General features: G+C 37.9%; 1 protein-coding gene across 6 annotated transcripts in view; it reads left to right on the top strand.

Annotated features, from left to right (window-relative positions):
• Window positions 1-20,602, top strand: part of ktn1 (kinectin 1) — a 42,158-nt gene that overhangs the window by 7,177 nt on the left and 14,379 nt on the right. For 4 of the 6 annotated variants that reach the window (XM_079633372.1, XM_079633370.1, XM_079633369.1 and 1 more), the window contains exons 2-24: window positions 5,333-5,967; window positions 6,935-7,114; window positions 7,585-7,737; window positions 8,448-8,578; window positions 8,704-8,817; window positions 9,353-9,475; window positions 9,638-9,750; window positions 10,831-10,975; window positions 11,902-11,986; window positions 12,070-12,278; window positions 12,373-12,441; window positions 12,530-12,567; window positions 15,340-15,430; window positions 15,517-15,585; window positions 15,674-15,702; window positions 16,290-16,380; window positions 16,552-16,620; window positions 16,734-16,771; window positions 16,868-16,958; window positions 17,052-17,164; window positions 18,333-18,402; window positions 18,557-18,597; window positions 18,700-18,790. In XM_079633372.1, coding sequence (XP_079489498.1) covers window positions 5,334-5,967; window positions 6,935-7,114; window positions 7,585-7,737; window positions 8,448-8,578; window positions 8,704-8,817; window positions 9,353-9,475; window positions 9,638-9,750; window positions 10,831-10,975; window positions 11,902-11,986; window positions 12,070-12,278; window positions 12,373-12,441; window positions 12,530-12,567; window positions 15,340-15,430; window positions 15,517-15,585; window positions 15,674-15,702; window positions 16,290-16,380; window positions 16,552-16,620; window positions 16,734-16,771; window positions 16,868-16,958; window positions 17,052-17,164; window positions 18,333-18,402; window positions 18,557-18,597; window positions 18,700-18,790 — 2,787 coding nt within the window. In that variant the 5' untranslated portion in view covers window position 5,333. The remainder of the gene's footprint in view (window positions 1-5,332; window positions 5,968-6,934; window positions 7,115-7,584; window positions 7,738-8,447; window positions 8,579-8,703; window positions 8,818-9,352; window positions 9,476-9,637; window positions 9,751-10,830; window positions 10,976-11,901; window positions 11,987-12,069; window positions 12,279-12,372; window positions 12,442-12,529; window positions 12,568-15,339; window positions 15,431-15,516; window positions 15,586-15,673; window positions 15,703-16,289; window positions 16,381-16,551; window positions 16,621-16,733; window positions 16,772-16,867; window positions 16,959-17,051; window positions 17,165-18,332; window positions 18,403-18,556; window positions 18,598-18,699; window positions 18,791-20,602) is intronic. The other 2 variants (XM_079633371.1, XM_079633368.1) reach the window with 1 other exon arrangement.

Raw genomic sequence — 20,602 nt, 5'->3', positions numbered from 1 at the left:
AAACATTTCAAAACTTGTGTAATTGTCCAAGCAATATATTAAAGTTGTATATTAAGATACAGTGCCTTGCGAAAGTATTCGGCCCCCTTGAACTTTTCGACCTTTTGCCACATTTCAGGCTTCAAACATAAAGATATAAAACTGTAATTTTTGTGAAGAATCAACAACAAGTGGGACACAATCATGAAGTGGAACGAAATTTATTGGATATTTCAAACTTTTTTAACAAATAAAAAACTGAAAAATTGGGAAAATTATTCAGCCTCTTAACTTTCAGTTCAAGGGGGGCGAATACTTTCGCAAGGCACTGTACTTGGATACTCCCTACACACCACGTGGTCCCATGTATTGGTAGACTCAATAATCAATATACCAATTATGTAAAATTAATATTGGTAGAAAATATTTCTCAAGCTCGTTATCGTTTTAATTCTTATTTTATGCTTCGTTATCATTATGATGATAAATCTGAGAAATTCTGCAGAATACATTTTACAATGTTTTAGATGCTTGACAATAGTACAGGTTTTTTTTTTCTGGTTGCTAAAAACTATAATCGAATTAGACAAAATATTTAATGTGCATGAAACGGGACAGTAGATTTCTGTAAATGACAAGCATTCCAGTTCCAGCCTAATTCTCTCTGTCTGCCTTGGGACTAATTGCTTGTTAAGAGTATGACATAGCCAACAAGAGACTATTTCCAAGAAATAAAGATGCATGCGAACTCTTTATTTTTGTGCACTAAGTAACGTTGTGAGATGTGACCGGAAAATGGAGAATGTTTGACTGATGGCCTCTTTAAGGGCTCCTGGGAAATTGTAATAGAATGGTTCTCCTAAATGTATTCATAATGTAATCGGCTTATCCAGATTCCCAGCACAGTGGATCTCTCGGACACGCTGAACCGAACAGACTTTTGCTTTTGCTGTCAGACAGAGAGCAAAAGGCCGTTCCAGGACCCGGTGCTTCTTGTCGTTGGTTTTCCTCACGGTCCTGAAGGCAGAACTCAGTCATGCGTGTCATCCGGCACAACAGGACACGTTTCGGTTTGTTTCGGATTTTGTACGAAAGCACTCAACCAAACGTCCACTTTTATGGCTTCCATCAGGAGGCTGTCTTTTCCTCGTTGTCTAGTCGTAATTATACATCAGACGAAACATTGATATTTTTTTTTTTTTTTTTAGGTAATAATTTTTTGATAACACTTTACAACAATGAGCAATACATTTGTTACATAATTTATTAATCTTTGTTAATGATTTATTCTTTTGGAGGATTGCATGTTCAGATATTCATACTACAAAATATATATATAAAAAAAAAACGCTGGTGGGAAAGAGTGAACTTCAAGATTAATAAATGCTTTAATGTTAACTAAAGACACCTTACTGTAAAGTGTTACCATTTTTGTCTGTCAGACTTTGGGTTTTTATACAGATATATATAAAAATAAACGTATTTTATTTCAACTAGTTTCCAATGCAGCATTTCTCTTTTTCGTTTAGTTAACGTTTAAGTACTAAAATATCTAAATATAACGTGTATACTGTATATATAGGCCTAGACATTAAAAAAATCTATGAAATTGACAAACACTAAATTACTAAAGCTTGAACTAAAATTCAAATGAAAACTGAAAATATAAAAATAAAATCTAATGTATAATATAAAAGATTATAATATTATATCAGTGATACTAAATTAGCACTGGTCAGAAGTTTTTTTTCTGGGGGACGACAACATTGTTTTCTTCCCCTGGCTTTAATATCAACCAGGCTCAAGATTGACATTCAGCCTGAACAGATTTTTTTCTGCACTGAGGCCTTAAATGGCTAAGCTTTGGACAGATTAGCATTGAGGGGGGAGTCAGTGCTGTTTTCAGATCTGAGACCACTCAGATATTTTTGTTGCTTGCAAAGCCCCTCTGCACTTGAGTTTAGGATGTCAATCGAGTTAGCAAGGGTGTCTTGAATGACCGTTCTGGGTTGGCGTAGCTCCGCGGTGTCATCTGTTCAACAAAGAAATACCATTAATTTTTAAAATATATATAATTCTTATTTAGCTCAGTGATCATATTACTCCTATACAGTCTCGGTTCATGCTGAGAAAAAAGGACGTGCGTGAGCGAGTGTCGCTTGCTAACAGGTACTTAGCTCGGTGTCAATAAGTAAACATAGATTGCTGCCCTCAGCACACACACTAATTGGCTCACACCACTGTGAGAGGGTGGAGGACGAACAGACAAGCCGGAGATGTGGAGGAGGTGTGCTTTTTAGAGTAAAAGAAATGTCAAACACAGAAGAGGAGGCGTTTCAATGAATACTGTTGGTTGGCCATATTACAACATCTTATGCAATTTGCTGAATAAGTGTGCCATGATTTCGATTTTTTTCTTCTAAGGAAGGTGTGCTGATTTTGCTATGCCCGAGGCCTTCTGTTATGCACTGCCTTTCATTGGCAACTGGCGAAACAACAAATGCCTGTGGTAGCGGCATGATGGCAAACTAGTCTCAGCCTCAGACCACGAAATTATTTTTCATTTTTGAGTGAACTATCGATTTAAGGAACTGTCTTTTTTGCAAAGAAATTACAAAAATCTATGGGCAAAAGTGATACAGTAGATTGCCACAAAGCACAGTTCACACAGAAGTCACTTTCAAACTAGTCTCAGCCTCAGACGTCACGCCCACGGAGCGTTGGCTAAACGTCTGGTGCATATGGTACACTTAACTGGAAACACTTCAGGAATGTCGAAGTCGTCATCTGATTGGTTGAATTTTATCGGATTTCCGGGGAGCGCGAGTGTCGCGTTTATTTTCGGTCCGCCGGGAAACAAAGCGCAGACGTGTGATTGCGGAAGAAAATAGACTCACGGTTCACGGCATAGACTCTTTAAGAGATGTCCAGGAGTTTTGTTTGAGGCACTTAGTGGAGACTTGTTGCACGCCGGTCTGTTGTTGTGGGGACTTTTCCACACCCCGAAACGTGACGCTGAACGAAACTGAACTGTAATTGGTTGTTTGACATGTTGGTCTGGGGTGATCTGATGTGGTATACATGTAGTTTTGTTGTGTAGAATTAGGCCCTGCTCTATATATCCATGTATTTGGGTCCAGTGAAATGGCTTGAAAAGTGACGTATTTCTCTTGAAATAAGTGAGGGCGTGCATATCAAAGAGAATATCCTATTTATTTTTTTATTTTTTATTATTAAATAGCCAATAGGGTTTGGCTTACTTCACAGCCTAGCAAAGCCACACTTCTTTTTTAGCTTATTATGACGACATCCACAGTTGTGTTAAAAATAAGTTAATAGATTCCCCCTTTATATTTATCAGGAAACAGTTACGACAGCAAAACAGTGATGTTTTAGTAATAGTGATGATGTGTAGTTTGAAAAGCTTGCAATGTAGGCTTCTACATGTCACCAGTGTTATATCTTCTTTTTAGTGCTGTCCAAAATGCAAATCTGGACTTCATTCGCCCCAATAGGAAGCATATTATCAGCGTTTGAATCTGTGTGCTAGGGCTGTGTATCGCCAAGAATCTGGCGATACGATCATGATACTGGGGTTACAATACAATATACTGCAATTCTGTAAGAAAGGTGATGTTATGCAATATTCCTTGTATTTTAGGAAGAGTATCTAATGTTAGAAAAACTGTCATAAAGAACACCACCATATGCATAAAATGTGAGCAAAAACTTTATTTAATCAAAATAGTGGGATTTGCATTTATCACTAATCGCTATTTTGTTCAATCTAAGTTTATGGAAAATGCATGATTCTTGCAGGAACACACACACACTATTAACAACAGAAAGTGCATAGTCCACTGCTTTTTATATTTACTATATTTACTGCTAGCTTTAAAGCATCTGCATCTATTATGTAAAGTGCATTTACTGGAGTGCTGAATTGCAAATGGCGATGATCAGATGCTTTCTTTCTGCTGTTATTCTCTCAGCAACGCGGATGGCTTCGGGATATAAGCGTGCTCTTGGATTCAATGTGTTTAAATTCAGCTTCAGCGCTGTACACCGTGGCGGGAGCTGGTATAATTCTATCATCTTGGGTTTGCTAATGCTAACGTTAGCGATACACATCACAGTTTACGTTCTGAGATAAAACTGCCATATAGGGGTCAGGGATAAACCAAACACAAAGACACTGACACGAATCTTGGAAGTAAAACAAATAAATATATATCGACAGTGTTTTTGAGAATCTATACAGTATCACTAAACATATCGTGACATGTATCGATGTTTTCTTACACTCCTACGATGTGCCATTTAGCTGAAGTGCAGAATTGCCATCAAAATCTGTATCGGTGGGTGAGAGTAACTGAAAAGCATAGAAATTTACAAAAGCAAGATTTCATCTTCTAACTGCGCATTTTGTCATTGTTAGCAAGCACACTTAGCTTATAGATAACCTCAATACTAACATATTTGTACTATTAAAAGCCACGAAACTTTAATTTTGAGTGGACTATAAAGTAGGTCCAAATAGACCAGGGGTGCAAAACTGTTACTTGAACCCTAAATAAACACACCTGATGTTGGAGAAACTAAACACTGCAGTGTTAAGGCCGTGGCCCTCGAACTGAGTTTTGCATGCCTGACTGAGTTTTTTGCATGTCTGACATAGACAATGTTGATTCTTTGTAGATTGCAGTATTCAGTTGTTTGTTTGGCCCTGTTGTCATTAGGGATGAGTCGCGATCTTCGAATAGTCGAACTGCGTGCGATATTCGATCATAAAATAGCTATTCCGAAATTCGAATAATAAGTTGCGTTCGCATCTCCTCTCAGAACATGTTGTTGACATGCAATTTGTTTTAAACGAATATGTTAGGCTATGAATAGTTACATTGATTAAAACTAATTTGTTTAAAACGTAGGCTATTGCCGGTAACAAGGCAGGTTGTCATAAAATCATTATGACATGTATCCTACCCCATTTATAAAAAATGTTTTATCCAACGAGCATCTGGTTTGGCGATGCAGAAACGGACTGTCGTGCTTACATTTTTTTTTTTTTTTTTTTTATTAGCCTATCATAGGCCTACTATGTTAAAAAATTACGAGAACATGTTACTTGTTCAATTGATAAACAGTTTATTTGATGACAAATCGCTAAATATGAAATTGGCGCCTCTTTCTGTCATTGAGTGCAGGTTTTTTTTTAAACGATATTAGACTTTTGCTCCTCGATTGTCGAATAGCATTTTTGGCAGAAATTCACATCCCTAGTTGACATGCATCCTGCTGCACTGAACATTTGTGCTCACCTTGTCTTTCTGCTTTTTATTGTGTCTTTAAGAATGGCGCTGGACATGGTTGACTCACAGTACCTTCTCATCCTGGCACCGTCGCTGGTAATCGCTCTCATGTTCCTCTTCTTCTGGCTCTTCATGAAAGAGACTTCCTACGATGAGGTTCTGGCCCGCCAGAAAAAAGACCTTAAACTGCCTCCCGCCAAGCCCGAGGCTCGTAAGAAGAACGAGAAAAAGAAGAACAAGAAGAAGGAGACCGGTGGAAGTGGAGTGGGAGGAGGAGGTGGAGGCGGCGAGTCGGAGGAAGACCTGAGGGATTTCGATACGTCTGATGCCACTAGCCCTGCCTCAAATGATGAGGATTCTGAGGCGGTACCCATGAGTCCACCTGTTGCTGCACCGGTCCTGGCAGAACCTCTGTCCGGGATAAGAGAGAGGAAGAAGAAAGAGAAGAAGCCAAAAGCTTCTCCAACTCCAACTCCAAAGGTTGTACCCCTTTCCCGCACCATCCCAACTACTCCTCCTGCCTCAGAAGAACCGGAAGTCAATGGTTCAAAACCCGCAGTCCGTAAAGAGCAAGCCATCCCGCTGAGCAAGCAGTCCAGCTCGCCTCAGGCCACGCCCCCTGTCCCAGCTGAGACTACCAGCAAAAAGAAAGCCAAGAAGCAGAAGAGTGAGTCTGGTGAGTGGACTACCTACAAATGTGAATGTGTGTCAAGCAAATGCCATGTAAGTGGTCAAGAGCAGTTTGTGATTTTTCTGTTACAGTGGGAAAATGATGTGCTTGAACAACCTAAAATCGCTCGACCGTTTAAACTGGCAGACTTAAAGACACATGTGAATGATGTTTCATTTCACCAATTGGTCCAGTGACATTTCCGTCAACTGTCCCGATTGTATTTTACCAATAGCCATGGACTCTGCTTGGACTTAAAGTCCAGCGCAAGTCAGAGTAAAAATGCATCAGTCCATCACAAGTATAAGCCTTGTGTCCCAACTATACACTACACTCTGACACCTTAAAGCTACAACTGTGTTCTTTGTACTTTGTTCTTTCAAAATGATATGTGTTCTTTCAAAATGTTATGTGCTCATTAATGTATAATTACTTCTACCAACTAATCAAGTATTCTCGTAAGCATAGAATCTGTCATTTATAATACATACGGGTGAGCTGCTCGAATGGCGGAAGCCATGTTGCGCCTCCATCTTGAAAATACATTAGCCAAAGAGGGACATACCTGGAAATTCAAGCTTCACCTTTCGCGTTTTTACACTCAGTGGCACCGTGACGAATGTGAGGGAGAGATTACTTTCGACTGCCGGCAGATTTGAAATAATACGGCCACCGTAGGAGTTAAAACGCCCTCGGAATGGGAGGCGCTAGAAAGTAATATTCAGTTGGTAGTCATATACGATTCCACCGCTAGATGGGAGTAATTCCTACACAGTGTAGCTTTAAAAACATAGCATCAGAGAAGCACTAATTAAACGTCAGTGATTTTTGCCAATGATTTCCAAAATGGAAACATTTTGGCTAAATATGTTAACTTAAAAGATGTTGCATGGGAATACTCTAGAATTATGGCAATTTTTGCAAGTTCTTTTCTTATGTTCCTCTGAAGATAACTTGCTCTCTTTTCACACAGAAGAGCATCCACCTGAGGTCAAGCTCGATCTGTCTCCTCGTGTGGTGAAGGAGGAGCCTGTGATCATGGAGGTCAAGGTTCAGGACGGAGCCGCCCCTGTGGCTACAGCAGCGCCACCTAATGCCTCCAGCGGCAGTGGCCGTCGCAAGAAGAAGCAGAAGCTGGAGCCTGTTGTCACAGGTAGGAATACACCAAACAAACAAATCAAGACAAACTAGAGAGGATACAATTCGCAGTTAAGTCAACAGTGAGAAGACTTCTTTGAAAAACATAAAATCATACTGACACCAGAGTAAACTTACTAGCGTGTGTGGTGTGTGTGTGTGTGTGTGGTGTGTGTGGTGTGTGTGGTGTGTGTGGTGTGTGTGGTGTGGTGTGTGTGGTGTGTGTGTCTGTGTGTGTGTGTGTGTGTGTGTGTGTAGAGGGTTTGTCAAGCTCCAAAAAAGCACCATGAAAGTGGTTTTAAGCTTTCGTGAATGTTCTTAATACTTAAATTTTTGCTCTAAAGTGTTCGTCCCCATTCACTGATATTGTATGGAAAAGAGCCGCATGAACATTATTTTAAACTTCTCCATAGATGAATGATGACACAATTTTAGTTTTGCATAACTTAATTCCTTAAGTGACTCCTGTGGTCATATTTGTTTCAGTGGAAGAGGCACATGTCCTGTCCTCTGCCCCAGTCACTCAGACTGACACCGCTGTCCCGACAAACCACCAGAGCATCCAAAACAATGAGACGCCGCCTCCTGCTCCCGCGCCCACCAAACATGCCAAGAAACAGAAGAGTGAAACCAACAAAGGTACTGGGATTTTACTGCATGCTTTACAGTAGCACACAAAAATGTAAATGGGTATAATATGTGGGGATTATAGTCGGATCTTAATTATTTAAAACATTTTATTGATACTTAAGTACAGATGAAACTCGAAAAACTTCATTTATTTCAGTAATTCAAATGAAAAGGTGAGACTAATATGTTATATAGACTCATTACATTCAAAGTGAGATATTTCAAGCCTTTATTTGTTATAATTGTGATGATTATGGCTTACAGCTTATGAAAACCCCAAATTCAAAATTAAAATATTATGAAAAGGTTTTCATAAGCTGTAAGCCATAATCATCAAAATTATAACAAATAAATGCTAGAAATATCTCACTTTGCATGTAATGAGTCTATATAATATATTAGTTTCACCTTTTAAGTTGAATTACTGAAATAAATTAACTTTTGCACGATATTCAAATTTTTCGAGTTCACCTGTATATGCATAATCAGCATTTCGCCCACATTCTCCACCATCTTGGAACATTTGTTCCACTGAGCCTCGTACAAAGCATAATGGGAATGGCCTTCTCCACGAAATATGCTTGCAATCTTCTTGACTTAGAATTTGTCCTGAAGGCGGCATATTAGGTTGGCGGCATAAAATACTGCCCACGAAGGGTTTTAAAATGAATTTCCTGAAGGCGTGGACAGGTGGCTGATATGTGTGTGTGTTTGTGCAGAGAACTCTGAGGTGAAGCTGAAGGAGTTGTTGGCCGGTCTGAGTGGACTTGTGCTGTCAGATACTGATGTGGTCAGTCTCGTCTCGCTGCTCAGAGACAAGAGTCCCAATGCTTTGGACAACTGGTACAAGGTTAGAGGATGAGGTTCACTTTTATTTTTTGCTGAGTGTTTTGTCATGGCATCATGCGGTAATGAAATATGTTCAGGAGTGGAAGTTTGAGTAGTCAAATGATTTTCCTGGTTTTGTTTTCTTAGTCTGCAGCTAAGTTTGAGCCTTCGGCCCAGCAGCTCGCAGAGAAAGATCGTCTTCTGAGCACGCTACAGGAGGAGGCGTCCATTGCCAAGGGCAAAGTCAAACAGTTAAGCCAGGTTAGTCATTTATGTCTCTTATGTTTCCTGATGTGGATACCAGGCTTCCTTGTTTGGATATGTGGCACTTTCCATGAACAGGGTTCAAATTAATGTCCCACTATAACATAAAAAATAAGTTCTTTAGATATATCAAGGAAAGAATCTCTTTACTCTATTATCAGAACATTGATTTATATTGATTGATTGGTTATTATTTGATTTTTTTATTTTAAATGTTATTACTAGAAAATAACCACATCACACAAATCAGGGTTGTAAATTCTGTTCAGCCAAAGTTTGGTTTTGCAGAAATTGCAAACCTCATACAAAATGAACCGGCTCATATAATATTAAATGTAAATTTCTAAGAAATAAGGTTCTGAATAATTAGCTATTAACAGCGATTATAACCTATTGTTGTAATAAGACTAATTAACATTTTCTGACTTTTGCAAAGTGCCACATAATCGCGCTACAAGGACGCCATAAATACAACTGTCAGCTTTGCTTCGTTTTGATGAGCATGGTAGTAATTTATTGAATGGGACTTCAGGAACTGCAGGCTGAGAAGCAGAAGACGGGCCGTGTGGAGTCTGTGCTGCATGAACATCGTGTTGCCAGAGATAAAGACATCATGCAGGCTAAAGCTCAGAGCTACCAGGAGATGCAGATTAAGGTAATCAATCTCGTTGGCCGATAAGACTGTCATGCAGAGGGCAAATTGCAGATTAGTGCAATTTGATCTGACCACACGTGTCATGAAGGAGCAGAAGGAGGCGTGCTTGATGTAGAACGCTTAGTGAGACCATCCAATGACAAGTGGACTTTCTCTCTGCAGTTCCAACAGGTCCGAGAACAGCTGGAGAGTCAGATCGCTCGGCTGCAGCAGGAGAACGGCATCCTGAGAGATGCTGTGGAGAGATGCTCCACCACCAACCAGATGGAGACCAAGTGAGTGTGTTTTATTGCCATTTTCCGGCTTTTCTGCTGAAACGTGCAGCACAAACTGTCAAAGGGTTAATTAACCCAAAAATTTAAATTTCATTAATTACTCTCCCTCCCGTCGTTCCAAACCCGTAAGACTTTTGTTCATTGAGTGAATAAAAGCCTAAATTAAATCTGTTCATCATATAAAATGAAATGAGTCTCTTTTGAAAATTTGGACTAAACCGCTCCATTCAAATGGATTACTTTTACGATCTCTTTATGAACTTTTTGAAGCATCAAAGTGGTAGTTGCATAGCTGTCAATGGGCTTTATGCACAGCTGCACTACTTCCTGAACTTTAGCCAGCTCCTTTGTTTCCTGTCTGCCATTATTGAACAAACTGATTAATCCAGGTGTGCCTGACCAACAACAATAATCAGACACACCTGGATTAATCAGTTTGTCCAATAATGGCAGACAGGAAACAAAGGAGCTGTCTAAAGTTCAGGAAGTAGTGCAGCTGTGCATAAAGTCAATAGAGGGACAGAAAGCTTTCAGATTTCATTAAAAAGATCTTTATTTTTCTTAGTCATTTTCGACAACACAAGCCAAACTCTTTCAGGCCTCAGCTACAACTACAGTGTTTGTGGGCAGGACAAAGTAGGCGTAGTTTCAGTGAAGGCCATAGGTTTGTAACAAATTTGTATAATGCCAGTAGGTATGTAGGTATGTTACAAAAGTGAATCCGGAATAGCTGCCAACTCATTTCGACAATAACTTTTTTTGTAGTGCACTTTGCAGAGCTTTTACTTGAAAAACGGCTATGTCGCACACGGCATGTAAGGTAATATTTGGGCAATTAAAGCTCAGACTGAAAGGATCAGGGACTTTGTTAAAAAATACACTTTTTTTAAAAGTTACATTATGTTCTCATAGAACATCAAGCTATTTTCTCTCAAAAAACTAAAGAAAATGTAATTTCTCCTAATAATTTAGAGCGCTCATACGGTATGTCGACACTTACACTGAAATTGGTGGGACAAACTGGGAAATTGCCACAATCTTTGCAAACTTAGATGGTTTCCATTTAATGTGTGTTTTCAGGCAGTCATCAGAGCTGAATAAACTGCGTTCCGATTACAACGGCCTGATGAAAGAGCTAGCGGAGACCAAAAACAAGCTGCAGCAGGAAGAGTTGCAGCGGAAGGGTCTAGAAGTCAACTACAAGCAGAATGCGTCCCAGCTGGAGGTGCTGATCACATCACACCCACAAAGCTATTGCACAATACACATCTTTGAACTGAACCCCACTATTATTAGAACACCAAACAAGGCATTTACAAACTCAGTTAGCCATGTTTTATGATGTGCAATATATAGCTAATTACATTGTACTATTTAGAAGTGTGACTTAAAACATTCATGATCAGATGTGCTAATTGGTTTTGGAAATTAATATGAAACCAATGTAGTTTGCCAAGCTACTGATGATTTAAAGATTTAAAGATGTCAGAACTGCACAAGGAAATGTACCTTTTCATATTTTTGTTAAAAGAAAAACATTATTTGAATATTTATCAGATACATTTTTATTTAATTTCTGACAACAGTGTGAAATTTAAATGTATTGAAATTTATTGTGTGAAATTTAAATGTATTAAAATTTATTGTGTGAAATTTAAATGTATTAAAATGTATTGTGTGAAATTTAAATGTATTCAATTCAGTCGACTTGATTCGGTTCAGTCAAGCCGACTTGATTCGGTTCAGTCAAGCCGACTTGATTCGGTTCAGTCAAGCCGACTTGATTCGGTTCAGTCAAGCCGACTTGATTCGGTTCAGTCAAGCCGACTTGATTCGGTTCAGTCAAGCCGACTTGATTCGGTTCAGTCAAGCCGACTTGATTCGGTTCAGTCAAGCCGACTTGATTCGGTTCAGTCAAGCCGACTTGATTCGGTTCAGTCAAGTATTTACTTTTTCAAACATTCATTTTAATTTTCCATACATTGCTACATACATTGCTTGTTGTCAAAATTAGCTTGTTACAGAAAAAGCTACTCTTGAAAACAGCTGCGCTTCTGTTTAACGTCTGAAAAATTTAGCATCTGTTTAAGTGTCCCTACATTAAGTTAGCTAATCGCCAACACTAAACCGTTTAGTATCTTTTTTTTGCAGGATGCGAAACGTAGTTGGGAAGATCTGCAGAACTATTTACACAACGTGAGTGCAGAGAGAGAAAAGCTCCAGGTCGCTAAACAAGGTTAGAAATACACGTGCACCACCTTAAAGACATCAAATGATCTGCACTGGCCACTCAACACGTTTCTCCTGTGTCCATCTCAGAGCTGCAGAATAAGCTGATGACTGTGGAGAGTGAGATGACCACTAAAAGCAAGGAGATCCAGAGTCTCCACACCAGCCTGAAAGACTCAATGTTCTTCAAGGAGCAAGAGCAGCAGAAGGTCATGCAGCTGGAGCAGAAGATCAGGCAACTGCTGGAGGCAGCGAAGCACACCTTGCAACCTGACGACCAACTCCAGGAACAATTCCAGGTACCTCTTTCAAGTCACTGTACACCTCAGACTCAACCGAACATGTCTGCATGTTATATCGCTTCTGATCAACACACAATATTGTCGTTTGCAGGATCTTCTTAATGAAAACAAAACGATGAAAGTTCAGATTGATAATCTTCAGACTCAGCTCAGTGCTCAGGTATGTGTGTGGACTTGTGGGTGAGGGTGAATCTGTCTCTGCTTGTTGGTGGATATTAATGTTTGAGTCATTTCGTTTTTTCTTTTAGGCTACGACAGCATCACATTTCGATGAGCTTCAGAAACTGTAAGTGATCGCCTCAAAGCATGCTTGTTTTTAGTTTCGCATAGAGGCCTGTTTCACACTGCACATGTAAGCGGTTCATTTATATTTTGCCACCCATTTCAACAAGTTAGGTTACAGTATTCACAATGGCGGTGCATAGCGGAAACATAGCTGCAGAAAATATTTAAAAAAATATATTTTTTACGATATATGCATATATAAAGTAACTTAATCTACTCCTCCATTGTTTGGGGGGGGGGGGGGGAAGCTTGATGCAGTTGCAGTGACAAACAGATATAGACCTTCATATTCAGTAAATCTGAGGGAATTCAAATGGTTTAATCAGTTTAAAGCTACACTTTGGGGTTTAGATTCCAATCCATGTTGATTAATTACCATTTAGATGTAAATGTAAATTAGTAATCAAGTTTGGAATAATTCTCAGTGGCCAAATATGGGCAGCCATTACATAATTTATAGCCATTATTAAATTAAATATTAATATTGTAACTAGGGCTGTCACTTTTGAGAAAAATCAAATTCGAACGGATATCAAATACCAGCCTATGTATTCGAATATATTCGAATATCTATTACCCCCCCCCCCCCCCCCCCCCTCACCTCACCCACCGCGCGCGCGGAGAGAAAAAAAAACGTCAATCGAAATTTTACTAACAGTTTGACAGTCATAAACAGGACTCCCAAAATTACACTTATAGGACTCATATCTGCAAATAAACCTTGCCTTTACATGTGCATCTGCACGGTGCCGACCGGTTGTGCAGGAAAGTATGCAGTCATACGATGTTGGACGCCTGGCGATGCTCTGGCCGTCTGCTGCGTTTCTGGGGTGGTTTACACCTGGCCACTTCATGCGTTTGCTCAGATCGGATAGCTATCAAAATGATTCCATTTACACTTGGTCACATAGGCCTAAATGTGGTTTAAACCGGATATAAATCCGATCTTCAATTCCCGCGCTATATGCAGATTTAATGGATTTAATGTCACCGAAAGCAACAGATATGAGCTGCATTTTATTGATCATCAGCTAACATCAAAGACTGCAATAAGAGAGAGCGGCAGCCCTGGTAAGATCATTTCGTTTCTTTACTTTTAATGAAGATTATTGTGTGTTAAAGCGTCTGCGACTTACTTTCACTTTGATTTGCGATAGTTTGCTTGACGCTTGATGAATAGATCATCTGCGGTGATGCGTGTTGCAGCCCGCCGTCATATCTGACTATAACATACAGCCTGTAACACGCTTTCAAAATAACACGCTTTTTTAAAATAAAAAGCAAACGGTCTAATCATAGACTGTAAAAAATGCGCTAGACATGGCACTTTAAAAACCGAATAGTTTATTTGAAGTTCGATTACGGATATTTCACGTCATGTTCGAATGCATATTCGAATATCGAATAAAAAGTGACAGCCCTAATTGTAACCTAGAGATCTGACAGCAGAATGTGTGTAACTTTAATGTTTAGCTTAACGTTCTTGATCAGATGCTGTGAAATCCTGTGATAATTGGTTTTCAGTTGCAGAGTTGTGAAAGCTCTTAGCTTGACAAGCTACTCAAAGGTAAAATTGAACACTTCCATTCAAAGTTTGCCTCACAAACATGAGAAATGTATCTATAGAAATCTTGAAATGTCTACTTTTAAACAAACCAATTTGAAAGCAAATACTCTCTAATTATGCAATCCATATGAAAGGTGCATTTCTCTCTAAAGGTGTGTCCACTGCAGAGATGACGAGTCAGCAACTTCATCTTTGCAGCTGACACTGATTCAGAAAACACTAGTTTATTCAAAATAATTTAATTCCTCCTTGCTATTTTTTTTCAACACATTCATAATCATTACTTTTGCTGGTGCTTTGTGGCAAGCTTTATGTGTGCGCTTGATAGTGGGATAGGCTATAGGCCTACATTACCTCTTTATACATTAATGCCTTATTATTGTTTAGTATTTAGTGATTCAATTAGTATAAATGTGCGATTAGTCGACTAATTGCTTAAAGGAACGACTACTAGTCGGCTAGAAAAATCTTTAGTCGGGGGCAGCCCTAAAATATTGTGAAATGTTTTTACAATTGAAAAAAACTTTTTTTTTATATATATTTTAAAAATGTAATTTATTCCTGTGACCAAAGCTGAATTTTCAGCATCATTACTAACTCCAGTCTTCAGTGTCACATGATCCTTCAGAAATCATTCTAATATGATGATTTGCTGCTCAAGAAACATTTCTTCTTATCAATTTTGAAAGCAGTTGTCCTGCTTAATATTTTTGTGGAAACCTTGATACATTTTTATTTCAGGATTCTATGATGTATAGAAATTTTAAAAGCATAGCATTTATTCTAAATAGGTTTTCTGCTTTTTGATTTGATCAATTCGGTGCATCCTAGCGGAATGAAATGATATATATATATATTTTTATATAAAAAAAAGCAAAACGTGCTGTAATAAGTAGTATTTAACCAAAGAATTCACTTTGAGAAGTCACTGAGTGAAAGCATGATTACGCTTGCGGTGTGAAACGGGCCTGATGCTGCTGCCGCATTAAAACCACAGCTTATGAGACCATACAGTATTTGATGTTTATTACACCGCTATGTGGAGTGGGATTTGGACCAATTAGACTTGCTTTCTGCCAAAAGTCCTAACATGGAACGGACTTATCACTTGCCGCTTTATCGCACCTCACATGGTTGGGACACAGTTTAAGGCGGTCAGCTGTCTTAAACCTCATTATACTTGATCCTGCATGTGTCTCTCATTAGGCTGGCTGAAAAAGAGCTGCAGAGAAAGAGCCTAGAAGATTCTCTCAATGCTGAGAGGAGCAGCGGCGCCAGCAGGGAGACCAACATGCAGGCAAGTGTCGCCACCATTGTTTTAGCTCATACTGAAGTTTGATTTCCGCTGTGTAATAAACCCGTGGCTCTCTCTGCTCTCTGCAGGCCATGCACAATGAGAATCTGACATTGAAGGCTGAGCTCCAGAATCTGCAGGCACAGATTTCTGAGAAGGTTAGACTTCAGTTGCTTTTCTTTCCACTAATCCACTTATACATGTAAACTGTAACGCACACCACTGTCGTATCTTCTCTTTCCCCAGGTTGTATCTGTGGATCAACTTCAGCAGGGGTGAGTGCATTGATAAGCAGATGGTTAGAAATATTAACATTAAATAGTGCACACTAGTGCTGTACTGATAATAAAATTATCGGTAGCCCAGTTATTTTACAGTTATGGCCAACATTAAAAATCAATATCAGTAATTGATTTTTAGTAAACAATAGTTTTATTAATTACCCATGTATCAATAATAATAATCAAAAATATCAATAATATTGAAATATTTTTTCTTTAATACATTTATTTTCCATGCTATTATCTTTGATTATTTTGTGTTATTACAAGTGTATCTAAACTAAAAGACAAAGTAGAAAGCAATATGAAAATTAGCATATGAAAATCCACGTCATGGATTTTTTTTTTTAAAAGACACGTGAAATTAAATGTAGATTCATAATGAAAGTATAATTCAGAGCTGAAATAAGTTTATTTTGCATTTCTAAGTAACATTAGTAAAGTTTGTAACTGATTTTTTTTATTTATTCACAAACACACAATAAAATGTAAGTTCTGCCAGTAATCTTTAAGTATATAAGCGGTGACACATTGTTTATTAAAGATTATTAATAAATGTTTGTCATATTATATGTCCTTAGCCTTCAGGGGCGTGATGAGAAGCTTAAAACGGTGGAGACTTTACTGGAGACCAGTCTCATTCAGGTGGCCAATAAGGAAGAGAAACTAAAGGTGGACAAGAAAATTGTTTATATTTATATTAGATATAATAGTTTATTATATATAGTTTTTTTTTAAAACTAGCTAAAGCACTGTACATTCTTATTTAACTGCTGTCAAATTATCAATTTAAATTTGTTGTATTGAATGTACCTTTTAATGTTTTTTTTGTTTTTTTTACAGGCGGTCATAAATGAGTATGAAGGTTTGAAACAGCAACTGGAGGCAGTACAGAAACAGTCCACAGAACAGGTAGCGAGCCACACAAAGACATTATACGTGGAGGAGAGAGTTGTACTGTGTTAAATGCCTGCCAAAGCTGCCCACTCACATTCTTCCTGTTTCCTACCCTCACATTTTTCCAGACATTGTCAGAAAAGGCTTTAGAAGAGCTACAGCAAAAGTAAGTTACATAGTCACGACTACAGATTATTAAAAGTGATTTTCATCACTCAACTATTTTTTGAGTGGAAAAATGTCAACTTTCTGTTTCTATCAGGATTCAAGAGAAGGATGAAAAAATTTGTTCAGTTGAGGGAAGTTTGCAGTCAGCAATGGACAAAGAATCCGAGAGAAAGAAGGCAGTAGAAGTAAGTCTGTGCTGCATGTTCTGTTCATCTAGATGCTTCATTGCTGCCGTCTGTGCTCATCCATTTGTATGATGGATGCAAATTTGTCCACAGGATCTACAACAACAGGTCGAGACTCTAAACACTGAACTTGCTCAGCTGAAGAGCAGAGAAACTCAGGAGGCAAACTCAGACTTGAGCGCCAAACTTCAGGAGCTTCATGCTCAGTATGTATCTCTCCTCTCATGTGCCTTTTTAATTGTCAGGCAATTCCAGATTGAAAAATCAAATGACAAGTACTTGTTTTTCCTTGTTGATTATGGATAGTTCAGCCATGCATTCTCTATTTGCATTCTGATTGGTTGGTTTAGTGTAATGCTCACAGCCAATTGAATTTCCATATTAATTACCACTTCCCTTTATAACTGCCACGCATCAAAACAAATTCAGTAACTGGGAGGTCTATGCAAATTCTTATTCTAGCCGCCCTCCTCCCCAGCACCACCTGCTTAGATCTGCTATTAGGGATCTAGCAGCATGTTTCCATTCATTTTATGCTCTAAACATTTAGTGTACTTGTTCTGCAGCAGCATAGCAGATCTAGTCCACCAAAACCAAGCCCATGTACATTCAATTTACGTTAATAAAATGTGTTATAAACTATCCCGAGAGTTGCCATGACTGAACTATATTTTCATGTTTACAAATTATTTACTAGGTCCTGCCTTTAAGTCAAATTGAGGGAAAAACTTAGCTATTTTGATATCAAAAAAGAAAGGTCGAGATTAGGTCTGGCCAATAAAATCTCAAAATGGTATTGCGATAAATGTATTGATGCATATATATACATACATACACGCATAAATATATGTATATTTTAATATTATTATAAATTTAATCACTAAAATTAATCAAGAAAAAATCTAATTTAATGCAGTTTCTGAAAAATTTAGTAATTTCATGGGGATTAAATATTAAAAGGTAGCTTATTCTGTTGCGTTTGCTTATAAACAAGCAAGTTAACATTCATTTTCAAGGTTTAAAAAACATGTATAATGAATTATCTTCCCGATTAATGGTATGAAATTAATGCCATTTCAATATCAAATGATGTAGAACAGAAATGAAGAGTAGAGACTTCCCAAAGTTATCAAGTTCAGTTCCATTAGTCGTTTCCTAAAACGAAAAATACATTGAAAATACTTTAAATGATATTTGAGAATATACATTTTACTAAACGTTTTGCTGAAATTGTGATTCCAATAATTAGCTTTTATCTGAAACATATTTTCTTCTTTTAGACCTTAGAAAAAAAATCGGTGTTGAATTATTTAGTATATATTGTAATCACTGGAAGTAACCCTGACAGATCAACAATGCATATGTATGTCATAGGTTATCGGCCAAGGATCTGGATGTTGAGAGACTGCAGAGAGAATTGGAGAAGGAAGTGCAACAGCAACAGGTGAGAATGATGAGAAATTCATAACCGATGCCACAGAAACAACTATAACAACCTGTTAATGTAAAACATTAGACTTACTCCAAGTAACTATGCTGACATTTTGATATTCACTTAGCATTTGCATTGATATAATAATGTAATTTTCCCCCCAAAGCAAACCGTTTCAGCGGCTCCCAGCCAGGAATTATTAACAGCGTAAGTCGCATTCTTTTAGTTTCGATATATGTTCCAGTAATAATAATAAAGGCTCGTCACAATTGACATAATACACACATCCTGTTCTGTGTCTGTCCTCAGGCTGTCAGAGAAAGACAAGCGGCTATCTGAACTTCAGGAAGAACTGCTTGAGTTGAGGGAATCGGTGGAGCTTCATCGTAAGAAGAACAATGTAAGTTGAGTGAGGATTTTTTTTTTTTTTTTTTTGCTGAGCCGCTCCTGTAGAAGAGCTTTTAGCTTTTCTTGTCTAATGCACATGCTATTGAGTATGTAAAACAGGTGACTTTAATTTGAATGGCAGCTATTGACCAGATCCAGTGCATCCCTGAACCTTGTTGGAAGTGCGTTTGTGATAATTATGACCCGCAAAGAAATGTATAGTGCCAGTTTCTGCATCAGAGGTGTGCACTATGTAAATGTTGCACCATAAGAAATTAAAAATACTTTTGAAAATGTGTTAAATATTTAAATATGCATAATATTTGTTTATATTATTTAAAATGTAAACTAAATTGTGCATAATATTTGTTTATATTATTTAAAATGTAAACTAAAGTGTTCAGTATTTTCCAGAAGGTCAAAATCAGACAGAAACTTACTGTCACTTATATTCCACAGCGACTGTAATGCAATTAATGTCAAGCACACAAAGTGTACACATAAATATACACACACATAGCACGTCAGTCCTAGCATTGCTGGGACATCTGGTTTGCGGCTCACCTGATTTTCCACGATATTAGCAGTATTGCACCTGGCTACACGTGGAATCTCTTTCTTCTCTTCCTAAATCCTCAATCGTTTCACCATCTGTCTTTTTTTGGTCTTTTTTTTTTTCCAGTAAATTACAATAAATGTTGCTCAGCGTAACAAGAAAATGCGACTCGTACACCGATACAACTTTTCTTTCTCCTATCTTTGTGTTTTTTACCCTGTGTGACTTTGTCCTGGGAAATACAGTACACTTACATTCAATTTTAATGCCAGTGACCTAAAAAAAAGCTTTTTACATAGGGGTGTTCCCCCATCGTAGAGGCAGACATATTCAGATATGTCAAGCTGAATACTACTCGCTTTATCTTCATGCATTGTCAGACACTTTTTGTTGAAGAAAGAAATTGATCAGCTAATAGGGTATTCTGAAATCGGCAACTTTGGCTTTTGTGATGCTACATCCACACCAGTAGGTGTCAGTGTAACGTGTTATATCGGCCACACAAACAAAATGACCAAATACACCTTCAAGAAATATAATTGTTTGTCTTGTTAGCAAAACATTACAGACAAAATTCCACACTTAAGCTGATAACAGTATGAAACATTGAGGATTATTGTCCAATAAGTCCAACCACAGGCCTTAGCAAACTTGATGCAAGAAGACTGAAAATTATTTAAATTAAAACAAAATAAGTATTAAAATAAGCTGAAAAAAATTAAAACTAAAATTAAAACTAAAAAAATAAGAAATTTCTTATTTAATTCACCCCCTCAACAACTTTTTTTTTTTTTCTTTGAAGAACCAGGGTTCCCAATGGCCCTCATTTATGAAAAGTGCGTACACCAAATTTCCAGCGTACACCTGGCGTACACCCAAAACCACGGTGACTTTGCGATTTATCAATATGGACGTTGGCGTACTGCACGCTCAAATCCTACGCCAGCTCAGGAGGTGGTGTACATGTACGCACGTTTTGCGCCAACATATACGCCATATAAGATTGATAAATGAGGGCCAATGTCTTGATATGAGGAAAAAGTTATGTAAATTGATAAAAGTCTCCATGGGCATTTTTATAAATTTTATGAATAAATATGGTCCTAGTTCTAAATCTAAAATATTTCATCAAGTGGAAATTGAGTAAAAATCCTTATCCAGTAAATCATGAACAACTGAAAAAGTTATGGGAAAATACAGTCAAAAAAGAGTCAAAAAGTTGGTTTAGATGGTCTAGAAAGACTTGTGTACATCAGCTCAATACGTTTT

Source organism: Phoxinus phoxinus (assembly GCF_949152265.1).
Source record: "Phoxinus phoxinus genome assembly, chromosome: 13".
NCBI classification, from domain to species: Eukaryota; Metazoa; Chordata; class Actinopteri; order Cypriniformes; family Leuciscidae; genus Phoxinus; species Phoxinus phoxinus.
This window is presented reverse-complemented; position numbering and strand designations above follow the sequence as displayed.